At 20.7% G+C, this 14,762-nt stretch overlaps 1 protein-coding gene across 6 annotated transcripts in view; it reads right to left on the bottom strand.

The window, feature by feature from the left end:
- The window catches only part of LOC122512658 (restin homolog), a 36,583-nt gene that overhangs the window by 10,861 nt on the left and 10,960 nt on the right, over positions 1-14,762 (bottom strand). For 3 of the 6 annotated variants that reach the window (XM_043628666.1, XM_043628737.1, XM_043628961.1), the window contains 8 exons: positions 11,087-11,155; positions 10,728-10,880; positions 10,351-10,533; positions 5,772-5,970; positions 5,139-5,358; positions 2,269-2,313; positions 1,223-1,363; positions 346-510 (listed from right to left, as the gene is read on the bottom strand). In XM_043628666.1, coding sequence (XP_043484601.1) covers positions 346-510; positions 1,223-1,363; positions 2,269-2,313; positions 5,139-5,358; positions 5,772-5,970; positions 10,351-10,533; positions 10,728-10,880; positions 11,087-11,155 — 1,175 coding nt within the window. Of the gene's footprint in view, positions 1-345; positions 511-1,222; positions 1,364-2,268; positions 2,314-5,138; positions 5,359-5,771; positions 5,971-10,350; positions 10,534-10,727; positions 10,881-11,086; positions 11,188-14,762 lie in introns of all 6 variants that reach the window. The other 3 variants (XM_043629044.1, XM_043628880.1, XM_043628801.1) reach the window with 3 other exon arrangements.

The raw sequence follows: 14,762 nt of genomic DNA, 5'->3' as shown, positions 1-14,762 counted from the left end.
ATTTATGAAAAAAAAAATTTTTTTTTATATATAAAAACAAAAGCTTTTCTATTAAACGCTAAAACCCTATTCCCCTCACTAAAAAAGCGAGTAATTTTTGCAAATAAAAAATTTTACATTTATGCCACCACCGTATTTTGTTAATATCTATTCGTTATTACAAGTTACACAAATAATTATAAGAATACTTAATTCAATCTGGTTTTTCACTTTTTAAATTTTCTGAAAATTCTCCAACAATGTTTCTAATTTTTAGTTTAATAGAAATTATTTTATTATTTTTTAATTACTATTTTTATTTTTTGCACCTAATGTACGGTGAGAAAATAAATTTGAATATTTTACCTGAATGTCATCCTTGTCAATAGATTCTTCTTCGTAACGAAATTGAAGATCTTCACATTTTCTCTTTTCTTCTTCTAATTGTGTGCCGAGGACACTTTTTTCCTTCATTAATTGTTCTAACGCACTTTGAGAATCGTGAATAGTTTTCTCCGTATCTTGTCGAAACTACGATGAAAAAATGAAAATTGTTTTATTTTCAACAATTAATAATGCGCCCAGAGAAAAATTTGCATTCAAAGTCAAATAAAATTTATTTCAGTCTTTATAAAAATATAGATTTGTCTCACAGTCTATTTAATTATTCATTTGTTTCGTATAAAAATTGTTTTCGACACAAATACAATTTTTCTTTGAACCAAATAAAATTTAATTCAACCAAATTAAATGTAATTGAAACCAAATAAAATATAATTGAACCAAATAAAATTAATTGAACCCAACAAAATTTAATTAAACCAAATAAAATTTTAATTGAACCAAATAAAATTTAATTGAACCCAAAAAATTTAATTAAACCAAATACAATTTTTCTTTGAACCAAATAAAATTTCAATTGAACCAAATAAAATTTAATTAAACCAAATACAATTTTTCTTTGAACCAAATAAAATTTCAATTGAACCAAATAAAATTTAATTAAACCAAATACAATTTTTCTTTGAACCAAATAAAATTTAATTGAACCCAATAAAATTTAATTAAATCAAATCAAATTTAATTAAACTAAAAAAAATTTTAATTAAACCAAATAAAATACATTTGAAGCAAATAATTATCTTAACTTCGCGAAAAATTATTAATTAATACTATTTAATTAATTAGTAATTAATGTTTTTATATAATTTCTGGAAGTTAAAAAAAAAATAACTAGAATTACCTTGTCATATTCTCGTTTTAAGTTAATTATCGATTGTTCAGCTTGATCTGCCTGATTAGCAGCTTTTGTAACTCTCTCGCGTTCTAAATTTCGTTCTTTACGCAGGGTCTCGATCTCCATTTGTTTCTCCTTCAGCACATCCTACAATTTCAATTTTTGTACCACACGAAAACTTCTTTTAATCAAAATAGAATTTAATATTTATTTAAATTAATTTTTTAATTTTTTTTAAATCGAAGAAGCAAAATATTATGTAGAATATTGTATTATATAAAAAACATTTCATAAATAATTTAGGAGCAACGAATCATGCAGACGCACATTGAAAAATCAAACATTAAATGACGTGCATAAAAATATGGAATATTTATAATCGCATTTTAAAGAATCATTTTATTGGTATAATTTTATTTTCATTTTCATAACAGTGCATGTTGCATGTAACAAATATTTTTAATTTTTTAATAATAAAATTAATACCCTAATTTTTAATTCCTTTCATTTTGTATAGAAGAGAATTTTTATTTTATTAATTATTACTAGTTAATTATTAATTATTAATCTTCATTATTTAATTAATAACCTTTATTTATTATTAATTATTAATTTATTTATTAATTTTATTATCAATAACCTTTATTATTAATCTATTTTCTTAATCTTTACTTATAATAAAATTACCCTGGATTTATTTAAAGCTATAATACATTAAGAATTATTTTATTCATTTTTCCCACTTCTATCACTTTATATTTATTTTAATAATGCAAAAAGAACAATTTACTGTCGCAAAAATTATTATTTATTTTTCCACAAAAAATAAATTTAAAAAATTTGAATTTCAGTAATAGATCAAATAATATTAACTATATATTAAATATAATGAAAAAATTAAGAATGACTTTTGTCAATTTTAATTTATTATTTTAATGAAAAAAAGGACAATTTACTTTAGGAAAAATTTAGAAATTAAAAAATTTGATATTTTTTTCGTGTAGGATTTATTTTTTATAATTATAAAAACTGTGTGTTATAAAATATCTCACCTGCAGTGAAGTTCGAGCAGGTGGTTTGACATACATAGAGGTTCTCTGGAATGTTAGACAAATTCAAAATAACGTGGATCATGCAAATTTAGGAAAAAACAAATCATATCTACAGTAATATTAAATATATTGCATGCAAATTTCAAAACTACAGTACCTACACCTAATAATAACAATTTTATTCAAACTAAAACGCATTTTATATTAATAATACTTTTATTTAATGTACTGAAATCAGGCCACAGACTCAATTTAGAAATAAAAAAAAAATATCATCAAAAGTGTCATTTTGCAATTTTAGTAATAAGTTGCAAATATTCGTAAAATTTATTTTACATAAATACATGCCTCGCACTCATCTACTAAAACCTACTATTTACTACTTTTTTACTATTTTCAATTTGTTAACAGTTGAAATAAAAAAATTATTTTAAAAAATTTTAATAAAGTTATAAGAAAAAATTTAAAAAATCTTTATACAATTCTTTAAAACAATTCATTATTATTTTTACAAACTTTTCCTAATTGAATTGAATAATTTAAAAAAATATTTTTAAAATTCTTCGCAACCATTCGATTATTTTCATAAATAAAAAGAAAATTTCACATGAATTATTCAAAAAAAGAATTTTCCTTATATTTTTCGAAAAAATCAATTATTTAAATAGATTTTTATAAAATTTTTCGAAAAAGTTCAATTATTTTCTCAGATAACAAAATTATTGCCTGGAATTCAATTATTTTCGGAAATTTTTTTTAAATTCTTGGCAAGAATTCAATTATTTTTATAAATAATAAAACTCATTACAGACTTTAAATTATTTTTGATACAATTTTCAATGAATTCCGCGAAAAATGCAATTATATAACATGATTTTGATATATGTAATTTGTTTATTAGAATTAAATAATTATTTTCAATTTAATTTTTAATTATATTTCTTGAAAGAATTTAATTATTTTAAAAAATTTTAATGAAATTCTTCGGAAAGAGGACATTTTCTTCATGGATAATAAAATTATTCGCAGGAATTCAATTATTTTCAGAAATTTTTATAAAATTCTTCGCAAAAATTCAATTATTTAAAAAAAATCAATAAATTTCCCAAGAATTCAATTATTTTTTAAAAATTTTAATAAAATTTTTTGCAAAAATTCACTTATTTTCATAAATAATAAAATTTATCGCAGAAATTCAATTATTTTTAGAAATTTTTATAAAATTCTTTGCAAGAATTCAATTATTAAAAAAAAAATTAATAAACTTCCCAAGAATTCAATTATTTTTAAAAATTAATAAAATTTTTCTCTGGAATTCAATTATTTTTTTTTTAATAAAATTCTTCGCAAGAATTCAATTATGTTTATAAAAAATAAAATTCTTCTCCAGGAATTCAATTATTTTTATAAATATGAAAACTCATCACTGGATTTCAATTATTTTTAATACGATTTTAAATAAATTGCGCGAAAAGTGTAACTGTTCTTAAAATTTTTAATAAAATTCTTCGCAATAATTCAATTATTTAAAAAAAAATATGATATAATTTGTTTCTTAGAGTTTAATAATTATTTTCAATTTATTTTTAATTACATTTCTTGAATGAATTCAATTATTTTCAATTCATTTTTAATCACAATTCAATTTTAGACATTCAATTATTGTTAAAAATGCTGATAAAGTTCTTTATAAGAATTGAAATTTAAGAAATATTCAATTTTTCAGATAATTTATTTATTATTTAAATAATTGAATTCTAGTAGAACTTTTTAATAAGAATTGATTTAGAATTGAATAAAATAAAATAATTAAAGTTTTGAATAATTTTATTTATAAATTTTTAGAAAAAAATTATTAAATTTTTTGAAAGAATTACTTTTGTAATTTTTATAAATAGTTCAATTTCAAAAATGCGGTACATTGAAATCATTTGAAATATTTTAATTCCTGTAGACAAAATAAATCCTAGATATTTAAATATTTATTTTGAAAAATTATTCTATTTTTAAATGTATTTAAGAAATTATAAAAAAAAATTGAGTCAAGTTTAATTTTTCGATAGCTACTTTTTGACTACTTTTTTCTGTCTTTAAGCTACTTTTTGCTACTTTTCTAAAATTAATTATCGAGTACGAAGCCTGTAAATATCAAAAAGTTTTTAAGGAATAAAATGTTGGTTTAATTTCTCCACTTGAGAACGCCAAGGTCACCACCAGATGTCAGTAAAAATTCCAAGAAGGAACTGAACTGTCATCTAGCGGTGACCTTGACGTTCGCAGGTGGAGAGTGGCACCTCCATATTGAATCTCGAGATATTCGGAAATAATCGTAATTCTAAAATTATTTATAATCGAGTTTATATTTTATAATCAGAAATTGAACCTAGAGAGTTTGACAATTAACCTTCATATCGATAGGGTTTTAATTTCCTGCAAATTCAAATTTTCCGAGCGTTGCAATTTTTACCTACTATTATAGAATAACCCCTATTAAATTCTACAAATACTACAATGCTTAATAGATAATAGTTTAGATCTTAGAATAATCTACCTTACAGAATTCAAAGTCTACAATACCAAGGATAGTTTTGGGATAATTTGTATATTTATTTCTACAATATTGGATAGGATTTTAGGATAAATTACCAACATATGTCAACTTTATTATCTCTCTTTCTCTAAAACAGTAGAGTTAAAAATAATATTTATAAATTCACAGAAAATAAATAGAAAAGCATGCACAAATCCAAACGACTACTTCTGTAAATATAAATAGCAATGAAGCACACAAACCAATCTATAGATAAGGATTTTTGGAAACATCATATACAATTATTTTTCTGCTATTCATCCGGCATGACAAATCTTACCCTGGATGTTGAAGAGACACTTTTCGCTGCAGCAGCAACACTTGCCGTTGTACTCGTCGAGAGGAGAGATTCTCTCGAACCCAATTTTCTTAAAGATGTATTTAATGCAGCCCCCGATGGTCTATGAACGATGCACATTCCTGCTTTCTTGTTCGACGGTGATCGACTTACTTTGTGTACTGGTGCAAATAGACCGTATTTTGGACGGCACTCAAAGTACCTATTAAATAGTGTTTACAGTTTAAGTGTCTATAGTGTCATTTGCGCTCGATTTTCGTGTACCTAATTATGTTCCTTATACTCAATTTTCGTATAATTCTGTGTACCTTACTTTTTATTTTTTTCACTCAAAAAAAAAAAAAAACAAAAAAAAAACAAAAATGTATCAAAAGTGTTGTGGTGCAACACTTTTGATATGTTTTTATTTCTATTTGATTTCTTTAGAAAACAACAACAGCAGAGGGTTAAAAATTAAAGATTAGTGTAGTTTCGGATGCAGTAACAGATTCTATTCGGCTTCGAATTTTTTTTGTTTTAAGTAAAAGAGAAAAATGATTTGAATTGAATGTAAAAAATGTCTAAATAGTGTTGTAGGATTTGAAATAAATCGAGAAATGAGATAAACCACAAAACCTCTTATTATCGACTGATCCGTCATTCTTTCCACAAGGTTCATCCAGTTCAACTCCACACCATTCTCCGGGTGCGAATTCAGTTGTGCCCAGATACCTAAGAACTCCTATTTTACTCCCTTGGCTAGAGGATATTATAACTCTCTCTCCTGTCCGAAGGTCTTTGTGAGTTACCGATGAAAGGCTTGTGGTGGATGTGTCTGCACAATTTAGTGTTTTTTCTGTGTTACCTATGTGTACTATTTTTTTTTTCTTTTTAAACTTTTATGGCAATTGTACGATTGTATCATATTTTTAAGAAAACAATTTGTAATTTTTATTCAATTTCGTTTACATTCATTTATATTCAATTGTATTCAATTATATTCAATTACATTCAATTACATTCAATTACCAGGGCTCGAATTAGGTCCGTAAATCCCGTAATTTTTTTCAAGTCCGTAAACGTTAGTATTTTTTATAAAAAGGTCCTTAAGTCCGTAATTTTATAGAAAAAGGAAAAATAGTTCGTAAATTGTACGATATAATTTGGATAATTTGAGAGAAATTACAAGAGTAACAAATAATTGCAGAAATTCAATTATTTTCAAAAGTAACCAAATTCTTCTCTGAAATTCAATTATTTTCAAAACTTTAAATGAAATTCAAGACAAAATTTCAATTATTTAAAAAAATTTCCTCAATTCAATAAATTTTCAATTTTTACTATTTTAAAATGAAATTTTCCAAAAAATTCAATTATTTTCAAAAATTTTAATAAAATTCTACGCAAACATTTAATTATTTTCATAAAAAAAAAAAAAATTCTTCTTAAGAATTCAATTATATTTGAATAAATACCTAATCGCAGAATTTCAATTATTGTTAGTACTATTTTAATTATTAAATTAGTCAAAATAATTGAATTATTCCTTTAAATTTTCATAAAATTCTTGAAATAAAATTCAAGTATTTACAAAAATTTTATTAAAATCCTTCGCAAGAATTCAATTATTTTTCTAAATAATAAAATTTTTAACAGGAATTCAATTATTTGAAAAAACTGTAATAAAATTCGTTACAAGAACTCAATTATTGTCAAAACTTTTTAAAAAAATTTTTCGCAAAATTTTAATTGTTTTCAAAAATTTTCCTCAATTCAATGATTTTCAATATTTACTATTTTAATAAAATTTTCTAAAAGAATTCAATTATTTAAACAAAATTTTAATAAAATTCTCCGCAACATTTAATTATTTTCATAAAATAATAAAAATTTTACAGGAATTCAATTATTTACTAATTTTTTATAAATTTCTTCGAAATAATTTAATTATTTTCATAAATATTAAAATTTTTACAGGGATTCAATTATTTTCGTAAGTAAAATTCTTTTTAGAAATTCAATTATTTTCATAAATAATAAAACTCAATGCTGAATTTCAATTATTTTTAATATAATTTTTTATGGAATTCTTCTAAAAGTGTAATTATTTTTAAAACTTTTATTGAAATTCGTCGAAAGAATTCAATTATTTAAAAATTTGTGATAAAATTCTTTATGAGAATACAATTCTTCAATAAATTATTTTTTTAATTAAATAATTGAGTTCTAGTAGAATTTTCTAATAAAAATTGTTTTAAAATATGAATTTTACTTAAAATTTTAGAAATAATTGAATTTTGAAAAGGTTTTAAATTAAAATCTTTGAAAACTTGGATTTTTTAAAATTTTTATTACTTCTAAAATAATTGAATTTTTGTGATGAATATTGTCATTTATGAAAATAATTGAAATTGAATTTCACTTAAAATTTTAAATTACAATTGAATATTAAAATCATTATAGCGTAAATTTTTAGAAATAATTTAATTTTGAAAAGTTTTCATACTAAAATCTTTAAAAATTTGAATTTTTCATACTTTTAACTAACAATTCTGTAAAAGAATTAATTTTTCTGTAAAATTTTTTTTCAATTTTACTTGCAATTATTTTTTTTATGTTTTTAATTTCAAATATATATTTAATTGAAAAATTACCAAATAATTGAAATTTTGTAAAATTGAATTGTAAACAAATGAATTTGAAAATTCTCAAAGAACTTTTTTAAAAATTATTAAAAATAATGGATTTATAGAAGAACTTTAGTTAAAAACACTAAAAAAAATTTTATTTTGGAGAAATTACAAATTATTGCAGAAATTCAATTATTTTCAAGAATAATAAAATTCTTCACAGAAATTTAATTATGTTCAAAAATAATAAAATTCTTTTTGGGAATTCAATTATTTTTATAAATAATAAAACTCATCGCAGAATTTCAATTATCTTTACCTAATACAATTTTAATTAAATTTTTCGAAAAATGTAATTATTCTTAAAATTTTTATTAAAATTCGTCAAAAGAATTCAATATTTTAAAATTTTTTTGATAAAATTCTTTATGAGAATTGAATTTTAAGAAACATTGAATGATTCAATAAATTATTTATTTTTGTATTTAAATAATTGAATTCTAGCAGAATTTTCTAATAAAAATTTATATAAAGATGAATTTCAGTTAAAATTTTATATAATTAAAAATATTAAAAGCTATATAGCGTGAATTTTCAGAAATAATTGAATTTTGAAATTAATTTTTTTTTAAAAAGTTTAATTGAATTTTTTTAATATTATTTCAAGTTTTTATTTTCTAATATTTATTTAATTGAAGAATTTACGAATAATTGAAAGTTCGTAAAATTGAATATCGTAAACAAATGAATTTGAAAATTGTCAAAGAACTTTTTCGAAAATTATTAAAAATAATTGATTTAAAGAAGAATTTTAGTTAAAAATTCTTGAAAATAATAATTGAATTGAAATGAAGAAAATAATTTCAAAGAAGTACAATATTCTTAAAATATAAAATAATGATTTTATCACTCGGTCGTCTTTAAATATTATAAAACATGAAAAAATCGATCACTCCGAGTCGAAGACTCGGAGTTATCGATATCTTCATGTTTTATAGTTTTTAAAAAAATTTATAGTTTTAAGTAAAATGTTCTCTTATTTGACTCGGACTATTTTTATTTTTTGTCACTAATTGGTTCGTAATTTTTTCATTTTTGGTCCGTAGTCCGTATTTTTAAATACTCTTACTGGTTCAAGCCCTGAATTACTATTAAAATTAGAAAAAATTCCATTACAATACATTAATTTTGTATTTAGAAAAAGCAACATTTAGAAAAATAAGATACAATCATACAATTCGATAAAAATCAATTTAATTTGCATTACTTAAATCGACTTAAGACTCGCTCTCTTTTGGCCATTTTTGAGAGCTGGTTTCTAAGTCGAATTAAGGAACACAACGATTATCTATAAATGTAATTATTTAAAACAAAACACCAAAGCCAAAAAATCTACAAGACTACTTAAAAACTACGATTTCACCAAACATAAAAAATTTTATTTTCAGTTTCTTTCGCTTCACTTTATAACTTTTCTTTTTAATTGCGTGCCTCTTAAGATTTTATACTGTGATTGAATGTGTCAGTGATTATTATACTTAATCTAACATCAGTTATTTTACTCTACAATCGACTCCTTATATTAAATGTAAAAATTACTATTTGGAAAAAATTTAAATATTAATTTAAAAAAGCACTAGTTTATAAGTTTAAAAAATACTGATATATTATTTTTATTAAAAATACTTATTAGTGTATATACACTATACTAAACTAGTAAGTAAACTAAAAATATTAAGTAAACTATATAAAAATATTAAGTAAACTATATAAAAATAGTAAGTAAACTTTACAAAAAAGTAAGTAAACTATATAAAAATAGTAAGTAAACTTTACAAAAAAGTAAGTAAAGTATATAAAAATAGTAAGTAAACTATACAAAAAATTGAGTAAACTATATAAAAATAGTAAGTAAACTATACAAAAAAGTAAGTAAACTATAAATGTATAAATTAGTTGATAAAAAATAAATTATTTTATAAAAAATAAATTATATAGGTACGAAATAAAAATATTAAGTTGAAATTTTGAAAATATAAAAGAAGAAGTAGAAGTCATTCGCATTAATTAAGAAGAATAATTACTACAAACTGAAAAAGATACTGCATAAAAATATGCAATAATTAAAAAAGCTGACAACCTTATAAATACAATTTTTTGACTCTCCTAAAATTTTCAACTTTCAATTGAACGAAATTTGTTTCCCTTTACAAATATTTTCAACAACTGTACTGTAATAATAAAAAATAATGTAAAAATTTTTATACTTATCAAAATAAAAGAGAAACAAAAAAAATAATTTTTTTTTTTTGAATTTAGAAAAATAAATGTTAACAGAAGTACTAAAAATACATTTTTTTCGTTCATATTTGAAAGTTTAAAAATTTTAGGAACATTTTTCTTTAAAATAAAATAAAATTCGAGAGAATATTAATTTTTCTGCTGGACAGAGAGAAATGTGGAAGCAGTACTACTTAATATTTAGCGATAAAACTACGATAAAAATATAACAATATTAATAATTAATTTGAAAAGTCACGCTCCACTTTACATGCGCTTTGTACAGTATTTGGTACGTGTCTTACTTAGCGAGGGAGACATGGATTGGTTGAAGGAGTATCTGGTACTTTCAGTCGGTGATGTTGGAGATGTTGTGCAGGCATCACGAGATAATGGTTGTCGTGTGAGTCGAGATAATCGGGAGAAAATACCACGTTTTGGTTCGCATTGAAAATACCGACAACCAGCCACTGAACCATCATTTTTCCCTAAAAAAAATATATTCACTTTTTACTTTATAGAATTTATTGGAGAATTTCTGCGTATAAATTTTACTATAAAGAATAAATTCTTAATAAAAAAAAATTGTATTATTATTATTTATTTTTATTTATTTTTTTCTTTTTTTTTTTTCTTTTTTGAGTATTAAAATACTCATTTTATATTAAAAATTAAAAATTACCGATTGGCTCATCGAGAACAATTCCAGCCCAATCCCCAGGGGCAAATTGTGTTTCTCCGATGTATGCAATTTGTCCAGGTTTCGTTCCACCGACCCATACTCGATCACCTATTATAAAGCTGTCTGTGTCTTCCGTTAGGACCACACTATTATCTATTTTGAAATTAAAAATATTTTCATTAGCACACATTAATATATTGTTTAAAATAAAAATAACGAAATTAGTAGAATTAAATTTAAATAGCAAAACTAATTAAATAGAAAGATTAATTTTTTTTTTATTGCTTTTACTCAATAAAATTAGAATCTGAATTTTTGTTTCTTTTTGGAGAGGAAATAAAAAACCGAAAAAAACCTACCTGATCCCCTTCTTAAACCCGCCTCACTCAAACGGCGACCATGCGTTTCCCAAAGGTGCTCCATGAGATCTGACGTATCATGCAAACACAATACATTTCAACTAAAAGCAATGCATAAGCGCACTCAAAAGAATCTAGTGCTTAAAAATACAAATAAATTACCAATTTTTTACAAACAAAAAAAAACCCCCTACGTATTTCTACTCTAAAGACATTTACATTCTTCTTGCAGAAGACAATCTAAAATTGCATCTGATTAAGTTGCTACAATGAGAAAAAAAAACTATTGGCCAAATAACGCCAATGCTATTGAATTCAATTTTTTTGAAGCAATACTTTTTTAGATTAATAACACTAAAAGCTACTTTTTTCTTTATTTTTGGGATTTGCATCACTTTAAATTTCCTAATGGTTGAAATAAAAAAATAATTCTAAAAATTGTAAGAAAATTGAAATCCTTTAAAACGATTCAATTATTTTCAAAACATTTTTGAAAATCAATGATTTTCAATATCTATACAATTTTAAAAAAATAACACAAAAGACTTTTGATAAAATTCTTCGCAAACATTCTATTTTTTTAAAAGTAGTAAAATTTTCACAGAAATTAAATTATTTAAAATATTTCATAAAATTTTGCCAAAAAAAAATCAATTTAAAAACTTTTTATAAAATTCTACAGCAATAATTTAATTTTTTTATTATAAGCATTAAAATTTTTCAGAAAAATTCAATTATTTATAAAAATTTTAATAAAATTCCAGTGAAGAATACAATTATTTTCGTATTGATAATAAAATGTTTCTCAAGAATTCAATTATCTATTTTTAAAAATTTTAATAAAATTCTTCAAAATTATTCAATTATTTTTCCAAATAATAAAATTTTCCACGAGAATTTAATTATTTACAAAGAATTAAATAAAATTCTTCTCAGAAATTCAATTATTTTTTAAAAAATTGATAAATTCTTTCTTCAAATCTTCAAAATATGAATTTGAAGAAATAATTTTCAAATTAAAAAAAAAAAATAATTGAATTTTGCAAAAAATTTTATTTAATTCTGTCTAAATAATTCAATTCTTGTGAAATATTTTATTATTTGGGACAATAATTTGAAGAAAGATGAATTTATCAATTTTTTTGAAAAATAATTGAATTTTTGCAAAGAATTTTATTTCATTCTCTTTAAATAATTAAATTCTCGTGAAAAATTTTATTATTTGGGAAAATAATTGAATAATTGTGAAAAATTAAAGAAAGAATTAAGGAATTTATCAATTTTTTAAAAAATAATTGAATTTCAAAGGAGAATTTTATTTTTATTCAATTATTTTCCCAAATAATAAAATATTTCACGAGAATTGAATTATTTAAAAGAAATTAAATAAAATTCTTTGCAAAATTCAATTATTTTTCAAAAATTAATAAATTATTTCTTTAATTCCTCACAATTATTTAATTATTTTCCCAAATAAAATAAAATGTTTTACGAGAATTCAATTATTTAAAAAGAATTAAATAAAATTCTTTGCAAAAATTCAATTATTTTTCAAAAAATTGATAAATTCTTTCTGCAAATCTTCAATTATTTAATTATTTAATTATTTTCCCAAATAATAAAATTTTTAACGATTATTATCAATTATTTAAAAAGAATTGAATAAAATTCTATGCAAAAATTCAATTATTTTTTAAAAATTTGATAAATTCTTTCTTCAAATCTTCAAAATATGAATTTGAAGAAATAATTTACAAATTAGAAAAAAAAATAATTGAATTTTGCAAAGAATTTTATTTAATTCTTTTTAAATAATTGAATTCTCGTAAAACATTTTATTATTTGCGAAGATAATTTGAAGAAAGAATTTATCAATTTTTTGGAAAAATAATTGAATTTTTGCAAAGAATTTTATTTAATTCTCTTTGAATAATTAAATTCTCGTGAAAAATTTTATTATTTGGAAAAATAATTGAATAATAGTGAAGAATTAAAGAAAGAATTTAAGAATTTATCAATTTTTTAAAAAATAATTGAATTTTTAAGAAGAATTTTATTTTTATTCAATTATTTTCCCAAATAATAAAATATTTCACGAGAATTGAATTATTTAAAAAAAATTAAATAAAATTCTTTGTAAAATTCAATTATTTTTCAAAAATTGGTAAATTATTTCTTCAAATCTTCACAATTATTCAACTGTTTTTCCCAAATAATAAAATTTTTTACAAGAATTTAATTATTTACAAAGAATTAAATGAAATTCTTCTTAGAAATTCAATTATTTTTTTAAAAAATTGATATATTCTGGAATTCTTTCTTTAATTCTTCACAATTATTCAATTGTGTTCCCCAAATAATAAAATTTTTCACGAGAATTAAATTACTTAAAAAGAATTAAATAAATTTCTTCTCAAAAATTTAATTATTTTTCAAAAAAGTTGATAAATTCCTTTTTCAAATCTTAAAAATTATTTAATTATTTTACCAAATAATAAAATTTTTCACGAGAATTCAATTATTTAAAAAAAAAATTAAATAAAATTTTTATCAAAAATTCAATTATTTTTAAAAAAATTGATAAATCCTTCCTTCAAATCTTCACACTTTTTCAATTATTTTCCCAAATAATAAAATTTTCCACTAGAATTCAATTACTATAAAAAATTAAAGAAAATTATGTGGTAAGATTCAATTATATTCATAAATATTTAAATTCCTCTCAGAAATTGAATTATTTTTAAAAAAATTGAATTATTCTTTATAATAATTAAATTAATTGTAAATAATTATTAAAACTCTAATAAATAAATTCTATTAAAATAATTGAAATCCTGTGAAGAATTTGATTAATTATGAAAATAATTGAATTCTTGCAACGAAATTTATTAAAAATTTTAAAATAATTGAATATCAAAGAAGAATTTTATTTTTTACGAAAATAATTGAAATTTTACCAGGATTTTTTTTTCAAATTTTTGAAAATAATATTGAATAGTTGAAGAAGAATTTTATTACATATTTACAGAAATAATTGAAATTTTAACGAGATTTTTATTAAAATTTTTGAAAGTAATTGAATTTTGGAGAAAAATTTGATTATTTATAAAAATAATTGAAATTTTGACGAGATTTTTATAAAAATTTTTGAAAATAATTGAATTTTGGAGAAGAATTTTATTATTCATAAAGAGAATTGAAATTTTGACGAGAATTTTCTTTAATTTTTTAACATAATTAAAATTAATTAATCTATAAGAATTAAATTTTGAAAAACATTCAATTATTCAATATATTATTTATTTTTGTATTTAAATAGTTGAATTTTAATTGAACTTTCTAATAAGAATTGATTTATAAACGAATTTCAGTTGAAATTCTATTTGTTTACTTTTAAAAATCCCTTTAAATACAATTGTATTTTTTAGGATAAAAATTTCAGTACATGCTATTGAATTGATTTAATTATATAGCTATATACGAAATGCATTTCTTGATATTGTAGATTTTTTTTTTATTTGATAATAATTTGTGTATTATTTAACACTATAAGACTATAACTTCTGTAGGTGATAATATAATACAAGATTTATTGAAATCCATAGTGCAATAATCAATAGCAGATGTTATTAAACCAATAGATAACATTTTTTTCTCAGTGTAGAATTATTCGAAA

The sequence above is a fragment of the Leptopilina heterotoma genome, unplaced genomic scaffold (assembly GCF_015476425.1).
Source record: "Leptopilina heterotoma isolate Lh14 unplaced genomic scaffold, ASM1547642v1 Lhet_0, whole genome shotgun sequence".
Lineage (NCBI taxonomy): Eukaryota > Metazoa > Arthropoda > Insecta > Hymenoptera > Figitidae > Leptopilina > Leptopilina heterotoma.
The sequence above is the reverse complement of the archived record's forward strand: the minus strand, read 5'-3'. Positions and strand labels throughout refer to the sequence as shown.